Raw genomic sequence first — 25008 nt, forward strand, 5'->3', positions numbered from 1 at the left:
AGCCGACAGACCGACGTGAATCGCACGTGTGTTTAGATTTCAGACACACATATGATGCATTCTTGAACTTTACCAAATTTTCAAACACATCACTGAATTAAGTCAAAGAAGCGAAAATGAAAAACAAACCGACGAGACACAAAGAAACAAACGCGTTTCGAGTGAGTCTGCTTTAAAATTCAGCCCATTTTAATCGACTAAATATTATCTTGATTTCTTTTCGCAGTTTCAATCATTCTCGGAGCGTATTGCGTCTCTTCAAATCGATGTTTACCACAAAATTCACGCGTACGACCCGGATGCCGAGGAGGGCGAGACGAACCTGCAGAATGCCATCGAGAAGTGGACAGTGCAGAACGCAACTGAGGGCTTCGAAAAGTGTCTCAGGGCTCTGCCCGACTGCAAGAACCTCGAGCTGATTGTGCTCTACAAAGACAAAATCGCCGGCATCCTCTTCGAGCACATCAGAAAACACGACCCAGCCACTCTTCAGGCTCTCCTCGAGTAAATAAATTATTTTTACACCTATAAAAAGAAGACGGTAAAAAATTGTGTTTTCTGTTCTCAGGTTGCTGGTTGCCCTGGGAAGGGACCTAGGTGGAGACTTTTTCCCGTTCTTTCCTGAGTGCCTCTCCGTGATTTTCGACCTCATCACGTCCTCAAGAGACCCTGAAGTCTTAGAATGGACGTTCCACACGTTGGCCTACCTGTTAAAATTCGTCTGGAAAAGACTGAGCAAAGAGCCGGCCAGCGTTATCTTCAAATTTGTGCTGCCCTTGCTCGAGGACTCGCGGTAATATTCCCCTAATTTTGAACCTGAACCTGAATGGTTAGGTAAAATAATAATCAAAATTTCAGACCTGTTTACATCCAAGAGTTTGCAGCTCAGTGCTTTGCATTTGTGGCCAGGAAGGTGAGGGTGAAGAAAGACCTGATCACAGTCATGGTCCAGACCCTGGATAAGGAGGATGATGTGAGTGAAAATTAATCCATATGTTTATTAGATTTTTACTCGATTCTTTATTTCAGGGAGTTGAAGGCAGTGGAATTTTGATTTGTGAAACGCTGTACGGGGTCAGTGGCTGTTTCCACTCGACTGCTGAAGACTTCCTGGCTGAGCTGTTGTCCTCCTTGGCCCGTGAGGACATTAACTGCGACATTCTCAAGAGGGTGATCATGGGAGCGGTGCAGCGACTGATCCAGAAAGTCAAAAGAGACAATTTCAGTATCTTTTGGACCAAAACTTCAGTATGTGCGACTTATTTGCGTTATAATCTAAAAATAAATAAATCATCTGCGTTGTGCAGGACTTTATTGGATTTAATAATTTTTAGGCTGTTGCTGAGAAATTCACCAGCAAATCTCATTTCGATGCGTTGACCAAGCTGTTGGATGTTGTGCGCGTCGTGTGTAAGACCAAAGGAGGGTCCTACGTGCAGACTTCTGCGGTGGTTTCTCTGCTTAACCGCCTCACTGCCGCGTCACAAGCCCCTCAACACACTTTGCAGGCGTTGGCCAAAGTTGTCGCCAAAGCGCTTTGCGCCCCAGCTCTCAGACTCACGCAGGAAGAGACTGCGACTTTTGCCTCGAAGGTAATTCATCTGAAGGAGATTTATTCATCTAGTCAAACTTTTTTAGTTTAGGAGAATAGGAAATGATTATATATATTGCATTATGGGTTGATTGTTACCCTGAGAATATGCCTTGGGTCACATTTTAGGGCAGACAAGACTGACGGAAAAAATAAGAAATCAATCCCTGGTGTCAAATTCCCATTTGTTGCCACTTTAAAGTGGAATTTTTTCATTGAAAAACTACTACTTGCCGTTCAAGAACCTTTAACGTTGACCGATCACATTTTCAAGGTTTTTGCTAGTTTTCTCCGAAATTAACCATTGACCATTTTCATTGCTATAATTTTAACAATGCGATTTTATCCAATTTTTCCAGATATTAATGATTGAAGACAAGCACATCTTTCTGGGCTTTGTGGGCAAAGTGATCTCCTGCACTTGCTTTGAGGCATACGTCCTCCAGAAACTAATCAAATTCTGCAAAGAGAATGCGGTGCCTGAAGACTTTCCCACGCTGCTGCTGCTCTTGGCCAAAGTCATCGAGGTGAAGGCGCCGCCGTGCCACTCTGGCCTCGAGATTTCCTCCTGGAAGCAGTATCCGCTCGCCCTTACGAAAGGGCCGCTGACTGAGTTCATCCTGGAGCAACTGCAATCTGAGAAAATCGCCTCTGTGGTGCCGGCGGTGATGCTCCTGCCGCATCTCTACTGTGTCGACCGCTCTGCTATGAAAGCCAAGCTCTTGGACCTCATCAAACAGAGCCGCGAGCAGGTCTTCATAATGGGCCTGGCAGTCGAGGCTGCTGTTCATCTGATGCTTGTCGATGAGCTGGATCAAGAGTTGATTGTGTCTGTCGCCCTCGAGCACACGGAGCAGCTGGCTGCCCTCCGTATGCTTGATATTTTTGTCACTGCCAAGAATAACAGAGATAAGAATTTGTTCGATCGCCTCATGCAAGCCAACTTTCACCACCTTTTGTCTTCTCCTCACCACAAGGTACAGATTTATTAATTTAACCTTTATTTTATTTTTGCAGTTTTCCATAAAGGCCGGCTTTTTTAAAATAATTATTCCAATATGGATTTAACTGGTTTTTAGCTGGCTAAATTGGCTGTAACAAAATAAAATAATTCAAGTATAAATTTAACATCAAAAATTAAATTCTAACAGTGTTTCAGTAGTAAAAAATTGACTCATTTTAGCGATAAATTCGAAATGATTGTATACAAGCCAATTTATGCCTGGCAAAAATTGCCTGGATTTAACCACCCTGGCTAAATGTTTTGAATTTTATCCATGAGCACTAAATTACGCCCAGAAGCGTGCCAAAAAACCATACGAGTCCTTTATTTAGTCGAAAAGTCCGTTTAAAATTCCAATTTGAAATATTTGTCCCTTAAAAGAAATAATTTACTCCTCTCTTGACCAATTTCTCCAGTGGCTGATTATTCTTGAAAATTTTAACCGATTTTCTATTAATTGTGTCTTTTCCCTCAGAACCGGGTGCTTGTGAGTCACACTCTGTCGATGTTGGAGCCGAAAGAGTGCAAACTGTTCTCAATGTGCCTCAAGACTGAAAACACTCCAGCCACTATTACCGACTACCGCGACAGGGTAAAGGGGATGCAAGGCCTCGAATTCAAATACGTTCACAGCATGAGCGCGTACAGCAATGAGGTTGCTCTGCGCTACCTTATTGGTGAGTAGAATTTCTAAAATAGATAAAATTTGGGTCACCTAAATAAAATCGTATTAAACAGGAAACCTGTACGTCAACTTCAAGTTGCTGTGGGAGCCTGCAACTTTGGTCATTGTGTCTCACGCCAACTGCCAGGACTCGCATGCCTTTTGGAGCGTTTTCGGCGAGCAAATCAAGTTAGCCCGCGATAGATGCGTCAACCCGAAGACAAGAAAAGCTGACTTGGGAGAATGTAAATTTCCCGATTTTAATTTTCCCTAGTGTACTAATTGATTATTCCAGGCAATGAGTTTGTGAAGAGCTTCCATGATAATCTGGAAGGCCAGCTTGACACGCCTGACCATGCAAATTTCCGTTGTCTCCTGTGGAACGCGATGACCTTCTTTTCGGACGTTTGTGAGGCCAGGAACCATGACATTTCCATCTTGTTTCTAGAGTTCCTGCAGTAAGTCATGCTCTGGTTTTATTTGAGTATGATAATTAATGCCTGGTTTTTCAGAACTGAGTTCTACAAAAACGATGTCAGCGACGTTAACTTCTGGAATGTCATTAAAGACAAGAATGAACAGGTGTCCATGGAGACCGAGGAGCCTGTTGAAGAGGATGAAGACGAGGATGAGGAAAAGGAGGAGTTGGCCACTAAATCAAAGAACAGACCAGCAATGAGATTACTTTTGGTAATTACCTTTTGTATTTTATTTATTAGATAATTTATTTTCCTTGTTTAATATTTACGCTAGGAATTCTTAGCGGTTTTTTATTTCGTGAGAAAAGCTTTGATAAGTTCTTCATTGAAATTTCTGAGATGCTTTCAGGGTTTCAAAAAACCCATTTTTAAAAAATGCAGTGCAATGGTAAAAACGTTTTTTTAAAATTATTTCCATTTTATTGCAGGCACCTCAGTTTTCAATAATTTTCTCTATTTCTGTGTTTCAGACCAATTTTTAAAAAGAGTTATAATTTATCTGTTACTCTCCTCCAGGCGCACCTGATGCTGTTGTCCAAACTGCGGAACCCTCGAGGAATGTACCGGGAGCCAGAGCTGAACGACGCCTACCACGAACTCCTGAAGATGCGCAACCCCAAGGCTCAGCAACTGGCCCTGGACTGCATAATGGGCTACAAGCACGCTTACCTGACGCCCTACAAGGACCAACTCTACGGGCTGGCCAACGAGAAGGACTTCAAGCAGCAACTAGTTGCTTTTGACGTTGGCGCTGAGGCTGAAACGGTGCTTGCCGAGCACCGTGTTGATCTAATCCCTGTTGTCATGCGCATCGTACTGAGCAAGATGCAGAAAAAGGGCGGCTCAAACAAGGCGCTTATTCTGAGGTGAGGCTGATTTAGTTTTCTTACTTCAAAGGATTTTTGGAAATAAATCATGGGGTCGACGGTGTTTGCCAAATTCTCTTTAAAGAACAAATAGTATTCTATAAATACAAGAAGGACTCATTTTCTTGTTAAATATTGCTCTAGAAGTTTTTGTGAGGAACTGCTTTCACGTGAAATGGGGGTTTAAAATTATTAAAAACTCTAAATAGGCCAGAAATTTCCTAAAGGTCTGACAGATTTCCAGAGTTAAAATATTGAGAGACAAATCACCGTTTTTAAAGTGATTTAGTCAACTTCAGGCCAAAAAGGTCAATGTTCACAACTGTGCTATGCCATTTTCCTAATTAAAATTAAATGATAGCTAATAAATCCAATTTGTTAATTAATTTTCCAGGTTCTTGGGTGGATGTCGTCAAGAGGAGCTGTCCGTCTTCATCAATCTTGCATTCAAGCACGTCCTGGCTCTGTGCCCTAGCGAGGACGAGCCGCTGGACGCGATGGTCCGCAGGGTCATGTCCAGCGTTGACCTGAGCCGCGTGTCTCCACCAAAGCGGCTCTGCGCCGCCATCAACCTGGCGAACGTGGTTCGCGCGCAGCTGGGCCGCGATCATGCCCTGAGCGGCGCTCTGCTCCTCAGGGTGCAATTGTTGCTGGCCGCTCAGGTGGCTGGCGTTCTCGCCAGGAGGGAGGAGGTGGCCCGCACAGCGGCCGTTGCCTTCAGGGCCGCAAGGAAGCACGCCATCGACTCGCTTTGCAAACTGTTCCTCAGGGACTACCACGGTGACGCCTCTACTGTGCACCAGTGGAGTAGTGCAGAGGTGGATGCGGTCTTTGAGACGGTTGTCTGGCCTTCTGTGGACGTTCTGCACCTGGAAAGCCTCATCAAACCCACCGCTCTGCTCCGGCTCTTCTCAGTTTGGGCTGGAAACACAAGGTAGAATAGAAATCTATAAAATTCACTGATTAAATTAAATTAAAGAGATTGAGGGCATCATCGCCACCCCCGCCCGCCCCCTGCCTGCCTCTGGAGTTCGGAAATCGGTTTTATTTTTTCTTAATTTTTCTTTGCGCCCAATGGACCTAATTTCACTTTTTTTTGTCGCCCTTCAGACTATTTCTGCTAGGCTCTTTGTCACCTGGGCCACCTTGCCCCCACCATCTCCCCTTAACTTGAAAAAAATGTCCACCTGGAGCCTTTACAACAACCAAATAATTAAATAAATAAATCTTTCTCTCAGATATTTCAACCTGCTTGTAAAACACCGGCCAGGCAACCGCACCAGCTACCCTCTTGCGGCCATGCTGAAGCTGTTAAACGCCGAGGGAGTCAAGTCGCTGGTGGTGGTCACCGTGCTGGATGCCCTGACAAACCTGCTCACCCTGAGACCTGCCACTGAAGAGGAGGAGGAGGAATTAGATGCAGGAACTGCTGCTCATGAGCTGACAGACGTTTCAGATCTCCTTCCTATTGATTTGGAGTACCTCGCCAAAATACAAAGTGAGTTAATTTTTTTATGTTTGTTTTTAACTGGCCCTGCTCACTTTTTCCTTTAAATTTTTAAGAAGCAGCCTAAATTGTAGAATTTAGATCAGAAATAAAACAGAAAAAAATTCAGCTCCAGGTCTTCAGCTGAATTACGGCAGCCAGCTGCTGTTCCCCCACGTGCCAGAGCTGCTGGCCTACCTGCACCGAAGGGTAGACCTTGCCAGCACAAAAATGAAGGCCAAAGGCGGCCTCAGCGAACGCGACCTGGTGATCCTAGCCAGGGTGTCGGAGTTGGTGTTTGACCCTGAGCCGAGCCTGTCGCTGCTGCGGCTGGTGCTGCCCCTGGCGGCGAAGAAGGCCAGCCTCGGCTCAGGGGACAAGAACCTGGAGCCCCTGCTGAGCACCACGGCGTCGCTGCTCAGGAGGATTGAAAATCCGCGCCAGTTTGTGCTGCAAATCGCGCCGCTGTTCAGCTCGGTGAACGGCAGGGCGAGCAGGGACAGACTCTGCCAGATGGTGTTCAGCAGGGTAATAAACCTGGTGGATGAGGCCGAGGCGAAGGTCGTGTGCGACCTGAACGCGTGGGACCCACGTCTTATTGAAGAGCCTGACTTTGAGAAACGCATCTCAGCATTCAGTAAGGTCAAAGAAATGGACGGCTGCAGCATCGAGTTCTTCCTGATGATCATCCACTCCAGCTTCCACACCCTGAAGGCCGAGAAGGACCGGTCTCTGAAGGACTGCGCCTCGCTTTGTCTGCAGACCCTTTGCCCGAAGCTGGCCAAGCGATTCGCGGACCAACCTGAACTGCGCAGCCTTGTTATGGAGCGCACTGTGATGGAAATCATCAGGAAGGGGGTCAGGTCGAAGAACGAGGACCTGCAGCAGGAGGTGCTGTGCCTGCTTGGCGTCATGGTCAGGGAGTGTCCAGGACTGCACCCCACCCTGAAGGATTTGCAGCCGCTGGCACAACCTGACGACCTCGAACTTGATTTCTTCGAGAATATCCGGCATTTGCAGATGCACAGAAGGTTAGTTTGCTTTAATTTTTAGAATTTGTTTTAAACTTTAATTTTTAGATAGTTTTTTTTAACTGTTTTTTGTCTGCAAGGTGCCAAAAGTGTCGAAATTGTTTAATTGATGTTATGTAGTTTCTACAGCACCTTGCTATTTTTATAAATAAATATTTTTCGTTGTACCGAGGAATCTTTAGATAGCTTAGATAAAAATCTAAAAAAAATCCAATTGAACGTGAATTATTTTTCAGTTTTTTCTTTATAAAATTGACATTATTCAGGAAATTTGTGGGAAATTTTCATCATTTGACAACATCGCGAAAGTTATGTATTTCGTGCAGTTTCATTTTTGTATTTTTATTTTATGTGGATTTATTTTCATAATTTAAACTCCGGACGTTAATAGGGAATTGTTTTTATTTCAATGCGGAAAATAACACAAATTTTAATCAGGGGCCGAGCTTTGATGCGCTTCGCAACGGCTGTGAAAGAAAACGGAGTGGTGATGAAGACAACCACCCTGACGCAGATCATTTTGCCACTGGCGACCAGTTTCTTGTGCGTAGAGCAGTACGCCAAAAACAACAGTCTAATTGACGCGGCAATAGAAGTAAGTACTATTTCCTAAAATTCTTTCATTCTAAATCAAGCCTTTTTTGTAACAAAAATCCATCATTTTTTAAGGCTGTCGCAGCAGTTTGCGCGTTGCTGCCTTGGGCGGAGTACGAGGCTGTGATGCGCTACCACCTGACGCGTCTGCCCAGAATGTTAGATTACCAGAAGCAGCTTGTGCGGACGGTGATCGCTGTGCTTGACGCTTTCCATTTCGACTTGTCAATCCTGGAGAGCAATAAAACCGTCCCAGTCAAGGAAGTAAAGCCGGCTGAAGAGGAACCAAACGTTCCTGAAGATGATGAAGAGCTGGTTGAGCTGCTCGAGCAGATGGGCGACAAGAAGGAGGAAAATAAAAAGTAAAAATCCCAGCCAAAAATTTTGCCATTTTTTTAAATTAATTTTTTTAAGGTGCGACCTGAGCCAAGCGACCAAAATCCGAAACGTGATCCTGGGCCAGCTCCTGCCGAAGCTGCAGCACGCCATCTCGGCCAAGTCTGCCACCGACAACCAGCACAAGGTGATCAAACAGACAGAGACGTTCGCTGAAGAGCGAGAGAGGGAGGGCCGCGAGGTGCTCAGAGTGCCCATTGCGCTGGCCATCGTCAAACTGCTGCAGAAACTACCAGGAAACGACCTCCGAGACAAGCTGACCGGCGTCCTCATGAAGGTCTGCGTCTTCCTCAGGTAAAATTGAAATTAAATCAGAATCAGCGGCATTTTAATCTCCTTATTCTCAGGTCAAAGTTGGAGAGCACGCGTCGTGCGGCCAGGGAGACCCTGTTGCAGATGCTGCACACCCTGGGCACGGGCTTCCTGGCCAAAATGCTGGACGAGATGTTCGCCCTGCTGACCAGGGGCTACCTGGTCCACGTGCTGGTCTACACGGTGCACTCGCTGATCGTCGGCGTGAAGGACATTATCAAGCCTGGCGACCTCGATTCGTGTTTGAAGCAGATCTTGCAGGTCTGCGTCAACGACATCTTCGGCGAGGCCTCCGAGGAGAAGGAGGTGGCCCAGATCGCTGGCAAGACCAGCGAGGCCCGCTCCCACAAGAGTTTTGACACGCTGCACCTCCTGGCCAAATACGCCTCCGAAGGCTGCATCACCGACATCCTCATTCCCATCAAGAATGTGAGCATAGAAAATTAATTTTATAATCAAATTTTACTCATTACTTGAGCAAAAAAATCTAGAAATTCAAGTCTGCGAATTTTTATTTTAAATTTGTGGAATTTTCAGATGAATTTTGCTCAAACAATTTTTTCCATTTAAATTTTGGACTTTGAATTTTTGGCGGGACAACAGGAACAATTTTTTAGACGATTTTAAACCTATTTATGCAGGTTTAAAATTACCAATCAATTATTAAACCTTTTTAAATGTATAATTATCTGATATCAAGTAAATTTATTATCTTTCACGTTGTAGGTTCTGGCGACTAGTCTAAGTCATAAAGTGCTGAAGAAGGCCAAGTCGTGTCTGCAGCAAATCGTTCAGGGCTTGGCAGATAATGCCTACATTTCCCCTGAGTCCCTTCTGACCTTCGCTTACGGCACGGCGAACGAAAGCATTCCTGCTCTGCAGAGCTCAATGGCCAAGGCCAAGCCGTCTGTTGAACTCACCCTTCGTAAGCATAGAAAAGTCTACTGTAATTTTTAATATTTCCTTTGCCATTTGATTGATACCTTTTCCTGTCTGAGGCTCAACGAAGAGTTCGAATTTTCGTTTAAATTGATTCATTACTAATGGATTTAATGTTTCATTAAATTGAATTTACCTATAATGATTTATTTTTTTAGGTCAAAAGGCGTACCAGCGGAAAGACATTTACCTGATCGATCCGCCGACGCAGCGGAGCAAACCGGTGGTGCCCAAGTCAGACGACACGCACGCCCACATGTTCATCGGCTTCGGGCTGCAGCTGCTGCACTTCCTCCTGAAGAGAGAGCGCACCAAGGAGCTGCCGGACGAGCGGCTGGACCCGTTCATCCGTGTCTTAGTGCAGAGCCTGGAATCGAAGCACGTGAAGCTGACCGTGCTGTCGCTGCAGTGCCTCGCCTGGCTGCTGAAGCTGCCTCTTCCCTCCCTCAAGGAGAACATCGTCACCATCACGGAATCTATCTTTGGCATTCTCCACAAGTATTCTGGCTGTGACCAGTCCGCTGGAGAAATTTTTGAGATGGTCAACGGCGCCTTCAAGGTTAGTTCAAGGCTTATTGAGACTATTTTTTGTGTTTTTACACGAAATAAAAACTCGGGCAAACATGGCTCGCCAAAAACTGAAGAAAATTTAAAAACTGCAACCCTGTTTAGCGCGAAACCCCATCAATTTATTTCTGGAAATATATCTCAACTGTATATTTTATAAACTGCTCACTAAATTTAACCAATGATCAAATTCGCCATAAAATTTAATCTGTAAAATTTAGGCGGTTAGCGTGGTGGTCCGAGAGGTGGAGTACCACGACATCAACAAGGAGCAAATCCGCCGTTTGTTGCTCTACGTCGAGCGGGACATCCAGGCCGACCCCTCACGCCAGGCGACGGCGTTCACCCTGCTCAAAGCCATTCTTCGGCGGCGGCTTTCGTCGTCCGACCTCCCTCAGATCATGCGCACCATCGCCACAACCATGGTCACGTCGACCATTGAGAACGTCAGACATCAATGTAGACAGGTATGATTTTTATTTGTATTAGAAATAATGAATAAAACCTGGGGGGAATGAGATTTTATTTAAATAACTATAAAGTTTGGTCATTAACTGTTACAATATAATTTGCTTGAATTTGTCCTGTTTTTAATGCGCATTTTATTTTCTTTGGATTGGAAAGCCCCCTTGTTTGCTAATTTTCCACTCTAATTATCCAGGCCTACCTGATGTACATGACGTCGTACCTGACCGGAAAGAAATTCGAGTCCGAGCTGGCCTTCCTGCTGGCTCAGCTAAAATATGAGTTGAAGTGCGGCCGGATGTCGACCCTGGACACCCTGAGCGCGCTGGTCAACGGCGTGCAGCCCCAGCGGCTGAATGATAATGATAACTGCCTCGAAATGTTCATCAGCCTGTCCCTCACGTTGGTGGACGACGACGAGCCTGATTGCAGGAGGGCGGCGGCCAAGGTCATCAGGGCCATGATCGAGAAGATCAGCAAGAAGAATCTGGAGCTGCTCTACAGCTGCGTCATGGACTGGCTTGAGGACAAAAAGGTTAGTCTCTTTTCTCCTAGTCAATTTCAAATACCTAAATTTAATTTTCTTTTTGCAGGTGTTCCACAAGAGAATGGCAGCGCAGTTGTGCGGCATTTTTGTCAATCTGGAGGGCGAAAAGTTTCAGAAGCGGCTGCCGAAACTGTTGCCGTTGCTCTACGAATGTTTGTTTCCCAACAACAAGACTGGCCGCTTCGTGCGAGCGCCACCATCTGCACCGACTGAAGAGGAGAAAGGCGTTGGCACCATGGAAGACCACCTCGCCTACCAAACACTGGTGCTTCTGGACAAGGTAGGAAATAAATATTCCTCAAAAAGGGTTATCACTGAATAAATCATACATTTTTATTAATTAGTTTACTGATTTTAAAATCTTTTTGCGTGGCGTTCTTTTTTTTAATACCGCCGGCAATGGTTTGCGAAGTCTAGAAGCTTTTTGCTGATGGGGAACTGACCCCAACCGTTTCCCTATCATCCGTGTCATTAAAGAAACGCCCAAAACGCGGTCCTTTTCGCGATTTTTCCAACTTGGGTGAATCATTTTTGACAAAAACCAGACCCCAACACATTTATATATTTATTTTCATTAATAAAATTATCTTTTCCATTGCACAGCTGAGCACGTTCTGCCCGATTTGGACGAAAGATCCCCAGGTGGCAGACACGGTGAGCGACCTTTGTCTCGACCTGGCGAGCCTCCTCGGCCACCCGCACGAGTGGGTCCGGCTGGGCGCCTGCCAGGTGCTCGGCAACATGTTCGGTGAGATTGACCCTGCCGCCGTGGCACAGGCCGTGGCCGCTGGCCGCGAGGAGTGCCCCGAACTGCTCGTCTTTAGACTGAATCCTGAATTCGCGCTGAAAACGCTAGTCCTCGACCACTGTGATCTCCTCCAACCTGGTGACATGCAGCCACAACTCATTGAGGAGGTAACAAAATTAATAATTAAATTTTGATGATTCAAAGGTAGCCGTCAGGTGGCTCATTTCACAAGCACCTGAAACTCTCAATATTATTTAATTTTTCACAGGTTCTAATTTTTTAAATTAAATTCTCACATGTGATTTTTTTAAATAATTCCTTTTTCGTCCAATCTACAATCTCTTGTCTTTTCTGCTTCTCCAGGTGGTGAAGAACTTAGTGTACCTGTTCAGGGTACTTAGGCACATTCCCACTGAGCACGCTATCATCCTGGACGAGGAGCAGCAGCTGCTGGTCGAAGGAGAAGAGGACGATGCGCGTCGCAAGCCCAAATTGTCCACGGTGTGGATGGCGAGGAGGATGCGCAAGATCGTCAATTTGGAGGTGTCCAAGGCGCCAAAGAGCGGCACCCTGAGGACAGCCGTGCTCAAGTGGGTGGCGGCGCTGGTGATCGACATGGGCGGCGACGCCCTGACCAAAAACCCCCTGCTGATGCACCACATGCTTGCGCCGGTCGTCAGAGAAATCAGCATTACTAATGAAAACAATCCGCATGCTCCCGTGGGCCTCCGCAGGCTGGCCAAGGAGGTCGCCCACATCATTAAGGAACAGGTGAGCAATACTAATAAAAAAGGGCAACTAGTTTCTAAAAATTAAAATTAATACAAGTCATAAAATCGTGGAAAAAATAATTATCCCATTTTCCTCTTTACTTTTAATGCCTTAAAAATCATAAATAATCTAAAATTGGAAATTAACAGTTAGTTTCACCATCAGACCTTATCTATGGCATTATTTAAATAGGAATGATAATGAATTTCCCCGCAAAATTCTTGAACACACATAGATTAGGTCCAAAAGACCATGTACCGTTAAAAAATACTATTTAATTTTTTAAATAAAAAAATCAATCATTCCACTTTAATTCAAGGCCGTTTGATTATTATTATTATTGGCCTAATTATTTAAAATTGTGTTTTAGATTGGCGTAGAGGCGTTTGCAATGGCGAGCACGAGGTTGAATGCCAAGTTCAACGAGCACAAGGCAAACCGAAAGCGGAAAATCGTGCAGCAGGTACGTTCAACCATATTTATCCTCTCTTCTCCACTTGGGACTCACTGTTTGTAATTCTCTCCTCAGGCAATCACGGAGCCAGAGTTGGCGGCCAAGCGTAGAATTAAGAAGCAGGTGAAAAAGAAGGAGCTGAAGAAGAAAAACCTAAACAAATTCAAGGGTCGCGCGAGAAAGGACCACAGACTGCAGGGAGACGACGACATGGAGTTCTAATTATTGTAAAATTATAAGAATTTTAACCGAATTAAGAGATGTTTGTTTTTATTCATATCACAACTATACAGTTGAGGATCAATTCTTACAAACAAAAAAATCAAGCTCGACAAATGTTTGTTTACAAGCGGAATTTGTAAAATAAATTGCTTTGCAAGCAAACGAAAACATGAAGGATAGTTTATCAATTTCCAGCGTAACCAGACTGATAAAATTTTAGTAAAAACTGACTCGATCACGTTGCCCGTGTCTGAAAACCGCAGCTCACAGAGCAGAAGGGGAAAATCGCGTGTGATTTAACAGCTGCAGCCGATATTTTTTACTGCACATCTGAGCAACCAAATCTTCTGTCGTTTATTTCTTTTAGTATTTAAAAACAGCGTACTCGCACTCTTCCTCGCTCGCTTCCTTTCGATTCGAACAAATTTACAAGAGGGGTGGGGGGTCAAGCCGGCCGGCGGTCACTAGCTGAACAGCTGTTCCGTGGCCCGCTCCAGGTCCCAGTCGTACGAGGACAGCGCCACGCGCGCCTTGTGTTCCTCCACGCCCATGTCCAGCAGTCGCCGGATTTTGTTCTCAAAGTCGCTGTTACGGTCTGGACCTGAAACCCAGATTTCATTTAAGCCGTACAGAAAACGAGATAAATTATTATTACTGATTATAGAACAATTAATAACAACACTTTTTTTCAATTTGAAGTAAAAATGCCAAAAATTAACAAAAAATATTAATTTTCCCGCTTAAAACTAATTTTCTCTGAACCTAAATTATTTTTTACGTCCTTGGACTGGTTGGGAAAATTTAAGAAACTTACTTATAATTAATGAGAAGTATTTTTTTACAAAATGAAGGTGTTAGCTCAATTCTCGATCAAAAGAATAATTAAACTGCCAAAAAATTCTAAAAATATGTCGTATTTTTGTTCTCCGAAGGCAAATTGTTAATTAATTTACTTTCTTGCTTGTAACCCAGATGATTTTGGCGTGTAAAACGTTTTTGAAATTATATCCTGCCAAAACTTTTACAAAATAAATTACCAAACAAAATTAAGTCAGCATTTGTTAGCCTAATTTGGTTTTGGAACCAATTTAAACCAACAAAATGAGCAAAAATCTTAAATTTAATCAAGAAATTTAAATGTTTGACCAAAGCTGTCCAGTTTTGCGTTGTGAAAAATACAAACATTGAAAATCAATTTTTCTCCTGAACCAAAGTTAATTTTTTGACCTGGATCGGTTCGAAAAAGTCGAATAACTCGTTAACCCATGTGAATATTCCAGCGAATATTACAAAAATGAAGTGTTTAGATCGATTTTCAAGGCGAGAGAAATTATATTTTTTAATCCAAGTGGGCGATTTAAATTTTTGCCAGCAACCCCTCTAAAAATTCAAATATTTTGGAATAACCAGAAATAAAAATTGACAAAAAAAGAGACTTAACATCCAGAAAAAATTACATTAATTAGCTCAGAAAGTTGAATTTAAAATTTTATGTTTGGAACCAAATCAACATTAAAAATTAAAAATCGAATTAATAGTGTACGAGTAAAATTTTAGTGTTTAATAAATTCTCTTCTAGCAGCGATTAAAATTTTAAATTTCTTTAGAAACATGATCTTCAAAGTCATTGGACAGTAAATATTGCGTCGCTTATCTTGAATAAACAGAATTTTAAATTTTTTACTTTAACTAACCTATGGGTCAGAAATAATCTTCTCCTGATTACAAATTTTCCCTATTTTAGAAAATTAAAAATGTCACAGAGCCTAAAGTGTAGCATTGCGTGTTGATCCCATCTCTAGATAATTTTCCATAATGCCTGACGTAATTTCTACACCACGAAATGCGGCTCACGTAATTTAAAACCAACATCCGCTTTCTTTACAGATGTAAATATTTTTAATTTAACCCCATTTTCATGCATACCTCCGGCATAGGCGGCGCCCCAATGCCTAGCTGTAAGCCTAAAAAGATCATTCTTTTCTTTGTACTGCCTGGCCACGACTGCGTCCTGCGGGTCGTCAGGTTCAGCGGCGGCCAGCAGGGCCTGCAGGGAGAGCAACACCGTGCGCAAGGTCATGGCTGCAGCCCTGGAACACACAAGAACTCTTTCAATCAACAGAATTAAACAAAAATATAATAATAAAAGGCGTCTGATAGAGACTGACCAATTAGAACCGTGGAAGGTATTTATTTTTAAAATGGAAATAATTAAATTCTTCCACCCATCACTTACGGCGGCCATATTTGCGCGGCCCAGAGGATCAGAAATATCCGAATCCTATTTAACCGAGTAATTGCATTGAAAATAAATAATTATAATCAAATTATTTGTCCAATCCTTACCACTGGTCTTTAAGAATGTCCAAACAAATGGCGCCGGTGACGGATGAGATATTCGGGTGCCAAATTTTGGTGACGAAACGCACTTTCGGGGGGTTGAACGGGTAGGTCTCGGGCACTTTGATTTCGAGCACGTAATTCGCTCCTTCGTAGGGGGTGTCTGGCGGGCCCCCGATTTCGCCTCTCAGTTCTGTGAAGGAGTCGTTGACCAGTTCCAGTTTTATCGCGCATCTCTGTACCTGCAATCCGAGAAAAATGTATGTATCTGCGTATGTATTACCAATAATTAAGAGTGCTGTCGCTCGCATCTTGCGACAGAAAGTAAAACTGCTTGCTCTAGTTTCTCTCTGACAGATAAACCCGGGATTAAGGATATTGTGCTATTGTCTTCCACTTTGACCTCCTGTCCCTCCGAGGCAAACAACAAGTTGACTTTAATGCATCGGCAATCGAAAATAAGCCGCACTTTCTTTCCGATCGTCCATGGGTAAGTTTCCATCCTGTTTATTTTTCTTCCCTCGTTCCCTCGGTATTTTTCCAAACAACAAGTTTTTGAATTCTCCACACACATGCGAGACAAACGTAAAAATTCACGATTTATTATTTAAATCCGTCTATTTAATTTTATTTCGCTTAAACAGTGGTGCGAAAATTCGCGAGTTAGACTTTTTTGAATTGATTTCAAGTTGTGGAAAAATTAAAATGCATAAATAGGGGCAGAAAAAATTATTGCTCACCTCTTCAGAGGTTACCACCTCCCTGAATTCACGTTTTATGCGTTGCGCTGCGATATTTGCCATTGTCTCACCGCCCGCACTAACGCACTTGAACATGAAAATGTGACAGTCACTGGTGATTCGGTCCTTTTTTCTTCGAAATCTTCAGAAAAGTCTCAAAAATTTACGTTGTCGTTGGTTTGCTAACATGCACTGCAGCTGATCTGATTCTACCAAGCAGGGACACCAACAGTGCATTACGTCCAAACGATAATCTCAATGAAAATCAAGAGTCTTGATTATACTTCGTTTAAAATCGGAATCATTTCAAACATTTGAAAAATATCAAGAAATTCCTAATGAAAATTCAGATTATTCGAACAATCCCGAAGCTTTTCTGATTAACTAAATACCCCATCAAGTTGGCAACTGTGTTATGTGTTCTTTGTTGATATTTCATGGAAGACATCGAGAGGGAAATCGAAGATAGTGGTATGTCTAATTAGCATTGTTTGCGACCCTATTTGCCATGTTAATCGGGAATGATGCGAATTTTCGCACCTCTGCCTTTTGTCCCCGTGTCTCGGGGCGCACGCAGGACGCGAATTGGGTGTGCCAACGCCTTCTCAAATCGCGGCACGGGGGTGAGAAAGAACGGCTCTCTTGCACGCACACCGGCCGTGTTAAATAGATAAAGGGATTCGAGGGACACGAAAGAAAGCCCGCCAAATTCAAAATAGACAATGTTTTCATTTTCGTCGTAAGAACCCCCACTTAAGCTCGCGTCCTTCTTGTCGGCCACCTGGTAGGGCAGTCCTGCGCACTGGGCCCTCTGCCTTCCCCCACCACCACCACCACCGATAAGTGGTCGGGACACTATTTTGGTAGCGAATCGGGCATGAAAGGAAGATACTAGATGGAGGTCGGGCTAATGTCTATCGAGTCAGTTTGCGATTTTGCCTGCTGACAGACCCTACGAGCAGCAGAGGCGGCCGCAACTTGACACTGCAGAGTAGGATGCCCAACATAAAGGTGTTTAGCGGGTCGTCGCACCCCGACCTGGCCCACAAAATCGTCGATCGGCTCGGCATCGATCTCGGCAAAGTGGTCACCAAGAAGTTCAGCAATTTGGAGACGTGGTTCGTGTTCATATTTTTTATTTAACTTTCATAATATTCATAGCAATTTAATTGCACGCAGATAAAAAATTATATACATATTTAATTTTGATTCTCAGGATGCCTGTTTATATTTCGACGCAATATGTAATAATTTCAGCGTGGAGATCGGCGAGTCAGTGCGCGGAGAGGATGTTTATATTGTGCAGAGCGGCAGCGGCGAGATTAATGACAACCTGATGGAGCTGCTCATCATGATTAACGCGTGCAAAATCGCGTCAGCCTCTCGGGTAACCGCCGTCATCCCCTGCTTCCCGTACGCCAGGCAGGACAAAAAGGACAAGGTTGGTACCAACCCGAGCCGCCCACAAAATCAAAAAAAAAAAATTAGAATTTATTGATGTTGTGTCATATTATTTACCAATTTCTTGAATTCGCGAATTAATTTTTTTTAGTATTAGTCGTTTTTTCTTTTAAAAAAGGAAATTGGTAAAAAAAATAACTCCACCTGTTAAAAATGCAACTTTTGGTCGATCTCCAATGACTTAGCTGCTATTTTTAACTCTCGCCGATCGGCGGCCGCTGATCTTGGAGCAAATTTTGCACAGCACAGCGTCTGCCTAGAACTTCCATGAGTTTTTTTTTCGTTGTCATTTTTTTAATTCCTCTACCTGCGAGTGACCCTGCATGCCACTGAAACCGAGAGAAAGAATTTAACCGCTCCCCGCCGAGGGTGTATTTTTTCTCACGCGGCCCTTCCGCCTCCCGATTCTATTCTCTTGCAGGCTGGATTAGAGGGGAGGAAAGAGGAGGCGAATAAGCCCTCCCCGCAGCAGACCCGGCTCAAAACGAATGAATGGAAATTCAGGGTAAAATCGTCGATTTTCACGCTTGGTCCTTTTTGAAGCCTTCCCAGGCGGCTAGTTTGTTTTACTGCCTGTCGATTTTAAAAATATTTCTTTAGGAAATAAATGTCAAAGACCGTGAGAAAAGGTCAAACGACAGTTTCTCAGCGGAAACTTTAAAAGCTTGGAGTGGGATTTTTTTTTTCTTTTGGAACGTCAAAAATTACCCATTGATGGATTCGTCTTTTTTTAACTGGTTTTTACCAAAAACTAAAGAGTTTCCTTTTTAGAAACACTGGAATTTTAAAGCTCCTATTTTTATTTTTCAACTCTCCGTTTTCCCAGGATTTTAATTTAAAAAATTGCTGCAGGGAAGGTTTCAATTTTCATGGGGTGCCTGCTCAATTTAATCTGCAACTTGAGCCTCTTTAAATACATATATCCGATTGGAATGAAGAAATGGGTCATTGTTGGTGCTTAAAAGGGGCAAATCGCTGCACGTTGCGAGCACGAGCTCAAGTGGAGTGCCTCCTGCGGTTCCTTATTTTCGCTCACCCAAGGCCAAAGGAAATGAGTCAGTCAAAAAGATTAATACAATTTAAACAGCTGTCATTTAGTGAAGCACTCGATAATTTCAGGAATTTTTCTGCTTTTATATAAAAATAATTTCGCTCACTTATTATTATTTTATTTTCTTTTGCAACAAAATAATGAGCCTTCTTTCATAAGATAAATGATCATTAAACACGCAAGTGTTTTTCCCTTGTAGTAAATAAAATCCATTGGCCTGTTATGGAAGGAAAGGAAATGAATATTTTGCCCTTGGGAGCGTATTTTTTGTCGGGCACGCGAAACTCATCGATCGATCGGCCGCCCTTTCACCTTTGGAGGGTGGCGCTCGGCGTGCCAGTCACGACACACACACACACACACACACTCCTCCTCACCCAGAGTGTATCTTTTCCAGATTTGTGTCATGCAAACTGAACGTCTGTGTGCGTTTGCTTCTTGCAGGAGGGGTTGATGGAGGCAGTCGCGGTAAGTTAACGGAGAGCGCGCCGTTAACTAATAATATCGATTGCCTAACCCAAAGACTAATCTGATTTTATTTTATACTGAATTGAAATCCAACTAACAATGCAACAACTGCTGATTTTTTCACAAACATATAAATGTAGATACGATTATATGACCAATTGTCCCGCTTTTTTAATTATTGAAAAGTCTATAATTCACCAAATGACGTCACTGTCAAAATCAGGATTTTAAAGTAGCTCTGGAATGTTATTTTAAACAGTAAGCGAATCGATTCTTGAGAGTCAACAGCCTGGAAATCGGTGGAATCATCCATAACCGTTATACTTTGGCGGTTTTTGGTCTGACCCTTTGCAAAACATGCCTTAAGAACGCCAGTGTTAAGCGACCAATTAATTTTCTTCTTTGATTGGTCGCTGAGCAGAAGCGAAAAAAGCTTGATCTGCCGTGTCACATAGTTGCGTTGGCTGTCGCTGTGTCGCTGCCGTCTCGATCTGGTTCCCTGCTTGCTGTGAGCTGATTGGCCAGCGCAACGTTATACAGCCAATCAGAGAGCCGTTTCTTTCTCTGACTCCCCCTTCCTTCGATTTTCTGTACGTATCTTGTCGAATTATCGGCTGTCCAGCCTAATTCAAACTCTCAGGAAACGATTGACACCGTCAAAAATGAAAATTCAGTGCTACATTAATTTAGGCTTTTTAAGCACTCAAATCCTGCAGCTGTGAAATTAATTATTTTTCACGGGCTGAAAACAAAAATCAGTCCAGACAATCGCCGTAGACACGAAAGAATGGAGGCTGGCTGGACTGATTTTTTATTCCAGAGTACAAGAAAATAATTAATTTGGCATACCACAGCAGGATTGAGTCCAAAGCGACTGTGGCGCCATTTGACGGCTGATTTTACCAACAAAGCGGATTTTACCACTAACAGAGTTGTTTGTTTTCCTCTTAAACCAGATGACAATTTAATTTCTTAATTCTTGGAGTGATCCTCAACGACATAATCTTTTTCGACCAGCCAAAATGGAAGTTATAGGCACTGCTGACCGATTCACAATAATTAAATAATCATTCGTGATCGTTCTCACTTGTATATTGCACTGGAAATGCTTTTTCGCCACCAAAATTAAAACAAAAAATAATAATTGAGGAAGACTCCAACCTGACATATTGGCACCTGATTGCTGCTGCTTCTCGTCCGAAACGCGCATTTATCCCGTTGACTTGGTTTGGCGCTTACTTGGAATGCTCCCCTCCCCCACCAACCAAATTTCTGCACTTCAGTATTACCTTAGAGTTCACAAAATAACTCTTTAGAGTTCCAACAGATGGCAACACCGTTCATTTGGTAATTTTAGGAAGTTCCACTGCTATTTTACCTTCCAATCCTGATATTTCGCGTTCTACCGTCATAATATTTCATTTGATGTGCTAAAAAAACCAAAATCGGTTCACCCAAGAGAGATAAAAATGAAAGAAAACGATTTATTGTCTTCAATATTAAATTTTCTAGGGTTTCTCTGCGATTGGCTGAATTGATTTTAGTTTTCCAGCATTTAAAAATATTTTTAATTCATCAATAATGTAAAATAGGATGATTGGAACCATCTAAAATCGCTGTGGAAGTACCCGAAAATAGTTAATAAACGGTGGCGCCATCCGTTGGAGGCTGCAGACACTAAAAACTGAAAATTTGCAAATTCGTCATATTAAAAATATATTTATTTTCTTTGGAAATAACTCTGTAACCTGTTTTACTGACAAATAAATCAAAATTAACATTAAAAATTATTTCAAAACTAATTAAACATTTCCGGAAGAAAAAATTGCAGAGCAGAGATGTGGTTTGTCGCCCCTCCCGCCCCTCCGTACCTAACAATCCCCGTAAATAATCAAATGAGCATGTGTTTTGCGAGCCTCACACCTGTTACTAGTGCTTGATTTTGGCAAATTTGCGTTTGTGTTCGTATCCTCACTGGCGGGGCACGCCGCACTTCCCTCTCATCAGAGTCGGGCGCCGATCTCGGCCAAGCTGGTGGCCAACATGCTCAGCGTGGCAGGCGCCGACCACATCATCACGATGGACCTGCACGCCAGCCAGATCCAGGGCTTCTTCGACATCCCCGTGGACAACCTGTACGCCGAGCCGGCCGTCCTCAAGTGGATCAAGGAGAACATTCCCGAGTGGCGCAACTCCATCATCGTCTCGCCAGACGCCGGCGGTGCCAAAAGGTGCGTTGAGACAATTTCAATGTTTCTTTTAAATTAGAATTAAAGGAATTAAATTTTTAATTAATAATTTAATTTAAATTCATGAGTCAGTTTTTCAGCAAAAATAATTTTAGATATTTTTGGAGAAGTCCTTAGTGTTTTAAGCCGCCAACAGATGGCGCCACCGTATACCTCAATAATTAATTAAATTTTAAGGCACTTCGCTGTGAATTCAGGCTCAATCCTGCTACTGTGCATTCTTCCCTTAATTTGCTTTCTTTTGACGTGCTGAAAACCAAAATCAGTCCAGCCATTCGCCGTAGAAACGTTGGAAAAGATTTTTTATTTAAAAAAATAGTTTTCCTCGATTCTACGGCGGTTGAATTAACCGATTTTAAATTTCAGCACGTCAAAAGAAAGCATATTAAGTGAAGAATGCACAGTGGCAGGATTGAGCCTGAAATCGCAGCGGAATTGCCTTAAAATTAAATTTATTATGAAAGTATATGGTGGCGCCATCTGTTGGCGGCTTCAAAAACTAAGGGTTTACCCAACTGGTGGATTCCAAATGGTTTTCTTTTCCTTTTCAGGGATACTCTAATTGAATTAATTTAAAAAAAAACTCATTTTGTAGATATAGATCATGAATATATTTGAATTCTTGACCACCAAAAAATTAATTTTGGTGTTTTTAATTCTTAAAACATTTGATTTTTTAATATTCAACAGATATGTCATAGCCTAGTCTTCCATATTTGGAGCAAAAATTATTTTTGTCCCGTCTGGATTTTTGTGCAAAATTAATAAACGCGTTTTTTTAACAATTTCTCTCCATTTCTTCCGCACAGAGTGACTTCAATCGCGGACAGACTAAACGTCGAGTTCGCGCTGATCCACAAAGAGCGGCGCAAGGCGAACGAGGTTGCCTCGATGGTGCTGGTCGGCGACGTGCGCGAAAAGGTTGCCATCCTGGTCGACGACATGGCCGACACGTGCGGCACCATCTGCCACGCGGCCGAAAAGTGAGTAGTTTTTTTTAAATTTAAATTCAATTCTTTGTGACGTGAACGCATTCAGGTTGAAGGACGCCGGCGCGACCAAGGTGTACGCCATCCTGACGCACGGAATCTTCTCTGGGCCGGCCATATCACGAATCAACAACGCCAGCTTTGAGGCTGTCGTCGTGACCAACACCATTCCTCAGGAAGAGCACATGAGGGACTGCTCCAAGGTCCAGGTTAGTTGTGTTTTTTGTTTATTCTGCTGCCGCTGTTTTTGAACAAAAATACTAATTTTAAAAACAATTTTTTTAATGCTTGGTCTGTAAAGCAAACAGTTTGGATTATATTTAGAAATTTAGAGCTCCTGAAGGAATAAAACCCCTTCGAGATTTTTTTACAGTGGAAAAATATTCCAAAACCTTTTTAAATGCGACTTTTCTCTTGAAATTTTAGGATGTAATCTCCTTAAAAAGGAATGAAACTGTTATCAGCTCTCAGAATGATTAGATGGCGTTTTTTGCTCTTTTATAGAAGTATAATAAAAGACACAGAGCCCATAACGGACAAAATTTTAAACCTCTTTAAATTTCAATCATGGATTTTAGTTCATTTATCAGTAAATCAAATAAAATTTTGCAAAAAACGAGCGTAATAGATAAAAAACAATACAAATAATAGTTTTATCCAACCCTGGTGCCTCTTTGCAAATTCTCGACTTTCTTTAAAGCGTATAGTCTTTTAAGACGTAAGTCTAAACCAGTTATTTAATAAGTTTCTTGATCTTTGGGAGGCAGAATCCAATTAAAATATTAGGAGAGTTTTTTTTAAAGCCTCAGGAGGCGTGAACAAATTACATGAGGGTCAAAGCCAAAAGTTGCGTGAGAGTTTAAATTGTTAATAGTAAATATGGAGAAACCCCGCAGGCCATTTGTTGCGGACCTGTGCCATTTTTTCCGTAGCTTGCGTTTCTCCTCAGCAAATTTTTCCACGCACCCAATATTCGTATTCGCTCTTGGTGTTTGGGAGGCGTGTAGAGTAGAGATTGTACTATTTTTAAATTGATAAAGTCCCTCTCCTGTATTAGGAGCTTTCGTGCTTCTTTGAAAATTTATAGCTCTCAATTGATACGCATTTCGCAGAGATAAAAAATTGATTGTAATGATGACGATTGGTTTTTTCGTGTCATATTTACCAAGAGCGCTGGAATTTATTGAGATTTTCTGCACAGTTAGAGCTCTTGGTTAGTTTTATTTTATTTCTTAAATTTTTAATTTCTCGAAAACCAATTAGTAGATTAAAATAAATAAATAAATTTAGGAGCTTGCGAAATTACAAAAAATGAACCTTAATTACTCCATGAAATTATTGTTTTTTTTTTCTAATTTTGTGTTTTGATTCTCTTCTCAAGCCGTTGCACTCTAATTGTTTTCATATTCCGTCCGTACTTAAAGAGGGAATTTTTGTATCCAGGTTTTACATAAACACGCATTTATTTATTTTTTTAACAAGTATTTATTTAGCAGACTTAAAATATTTTATGTAAAACGAAAAAAAATTGTGCCAAAAAATGGATTGATTTTTATCATTCAATAAACATATAATTTAATTAGGAGCAATACATGTCACGCTTAATTCGGAAAAAACGTAAAAAAAATATATATTTAATCTATATCAAACAAAATGAATTGAATTCTGCGCATTGAGAAATTGCCAAACCCTTTTTTTATCACCACCTGGTAAACAAGTTTAAAAACAGTAAGATTTTCTCTATTTTAAGAGACTTGCGATTTTGCAGTCTGCAAATTTAAAATTTAAAATTTTCTCGTGTCAAAAGATGACTTTTTAGACAGCTTACAACTTTCAAACTGAGACGTCATTCTTATTAAATCTTTTTGAGAGATTTTTCATTTAATTATTTAAAAATCTCACGTAGAAACGCCCAAATATAATTTATTTCTAATTAATTTAAGTCGTCTCCAGTTTTGTGATCACTACTTGACGCTGCTAATATCTGCTTTCAGTGCATCGACGTGTCGATGATGTTTGCCGAAGCGGTGCGGAGAACACACAACGGCGAGTCCGTCTCCTACCTCTTCTCCAACGTGCCATACTAAAAGAGATACCAAAAAAATCACTTTCGACGCAATCTAAGCTGCAGAAATGACTGATATATCATGTTAATATACATAATATTATAAAACGAACGGCAACACACCTCTAAGTAGAAAAAGAAGAAGAATAATTATAATTTCATACACACGCCATTGTACCGTCCCTTAGCCTGGACACTCAATTAAAAAAAAAAATAACTCGCTCGTCCGGTGGGGGAAATACTCAAAAAATGGATGGTTTTTAACGTGTAAAAAAGGCGATAGTTACAAATGTTTCACTTTCTTTTTTGGGAATATATATATATATAGTTACGTAATTCACTTGCACGCAGACTAGTTTTGTGTGCCGAGCGAATATTGTTACACATTGAGATTTGCATTTGCCACGCGCTATATTCTTATGTTCTAGCATTTAGTTGTCATCACTTAGTTGGCAAGGAAATAATCAATCAAAAGAAAATAAATAAAACGAAAACGACTCTGAAAAGCAA

At 42.1% G+C, this 25008-nt stretch overlaps 3 protein-coding genes across 6 annotated transcripts; 2 read left to right on the forward strand and 1 right to left on the reverse strand.

Annotated features, from left to right (window-relative positions):
- On the forward strand, positions 1-13309 carry LOC135937974 (small subunit processome component 20 homolog). Its single transcript, XM_065481392.1, has 28 exons — positions 1-161; positions 227-504; positions 569-793; positions 859-973; positions 1030-1248; positions 1335-1592; positions 1951-2568; positions 3070-3271; positions 3333-3503; positions 3554-3716; positions 3771-3948; positions 4254-4603; positions 4998-5537; positions 5842-6101; positions 6220-7120; positions 7559-7715; positions 7790-8076; positions 8129-8404; positions 8458-8851; positions 9149-9347; positions 9520-9920; positions 10150-10395; positions 10590-10928; positions 10987-11220; positions 11544-11855; positions 12052-12459; positions 12830-12922; positions 12989-13309. Exons 1-28 carry the CDS (start codon positions 117-119, stop codon positions 13133-13135), a joined length of 8016 nt encoding a protein of 2671 aa, XP_065337464.1. The 5' UTR covers positions 1-116; the 3' UTR covers positions 13136-13309.
- Positions 13167-16434, reverse strand: Ubc4 (ubiquitin conjugating enzyme 4). The gene is made up of 4 exons (XM_065481397.1): positions 16216-16434; positions 15482-15717; positions 15062-15225; positions 13167-13736 (listed from the first exon to the last, which is right to left on the reverse strand). The coding sequence occupies exons 1-4, from the start codon at positions 16309-16311 to the stop codon at positions 13600-13602; spliced, it is 633 nt and encodes a 210-aa protein (XP_065337469.1). The 5' UTR covers positions 16312-16434; the 3' UTR covers positions 13167-13599.
- Positions 15819-25008, forward strand: Prps (phosphoribosyl pyrophosphate synthetase). 4 transcript variants are annotated; one of them, XM_065481394.1, is made up of 8 exons: positions 15819-15965; positions 17165-17333; positions 17473-17656; positions 18098-18181; positions 21203-21426; positions 22254-22427; positions 22483-22642; positions 24428-25008. In XM_065481394.1, the coding sequence occupies exons 1-8, from the start codon at positions 15962-15964 to the stop codon at positions 24518-24520; spliced, it is 1092 nt and encodes a 363-aa protein (XP_065337466.1). In that variant the 5' UTR covers positions 15819-15961; the 3' UTR covers positions 24521-25008. The 4 variants fall into 4 exon arrangements, with proteins under 4 accessions (XP_065337466.1, XP_065337465.1, XP_065337467.1 ...); XM_065481393.1 differs by lacking the exon at positions 15819-15965 and adding an exon at positions 16579-16686; XM_065481395.1 differs by lacking the exons at positions 15819-15965; positions 18098-18181 and adding exons at positions 16579-16686; positions 19172-19195.

The sequence above is a fragment of the Cloeon dipterum genome, chromosome 2 (genome assembly GCF_949628265.1).
Source record: "Cloeon dipterum chromosome 2, ieCloDipt1.1, whole genome shotgun sequence".
NCBI classification, from domain to species: domain Eukaryota; kingdom Metazoa; phylum Arthropoda; class Insecta; order Ephemeroptera; family Baetidae; genus Cloeon; species Cloeon dipterum.

Coding starts and splice junctions, on each gene's coding strand:
- Ubc4 (XM_065481397.1), bottom strand. CDS start 16,311: ATGTTCAAGTGCGTTAGTGCGGGCGGTGAGACAATGGCAAATATCGCA. Junction 15,718..16,215: donor AGGTGGTAACCTCTGAAGAG/GTGAGCAATAAT, acceptor CTCGGATTGCAG/GTACAGAGATGCGCGATAAA. Junction 15,226..15,481: donor GACATTCTTAAAGACCAGTG/GTAAGGATTGGA, acceptor TGTGTGTTCCAG/GGCTGCAGCCATGACCTTGC.
- LOC135937974 (XM_065481392.1), top strand. CDS start 117: ATGAAAAACAAACCGACGAGACACAAAGAAACAAACGCGTTTCGA. Junction 4,604..4,997: donor AACAAGGCGCTTATTCTGAG/GTGAGGCTGATT, acceptor TTAATTTTCCAG/GTTCTTGGGTGGATGTCGTC. Junction 8,077..8,128: donor AAGAAGGAGGAAAATAAAAA/GTAAAAATCCCA, acceptor AATTTTTTTAAG/GTGCGACCTGAGCCAAGCGA.
- Prps (XM_065481393.1), top strand. CDS start 16,653: ATGGAAGACATCGAGAGGGAAATCGAAGATAGTG. Junction 18,182..21,202: donor CGAATGAATGGAAATTCAGG/GTAAAATCGTCG, acceptor CCCTCTCATCAG/AGTCGGGCGCCGATCTCGGC. Junction 21,427..22,253: donor GACGCCGGCGGTGCCAAAAG/GTGCGTTGAGAC, acceptor TCTTCCGCACAG/AGTGACTTCAATCGCGGACA.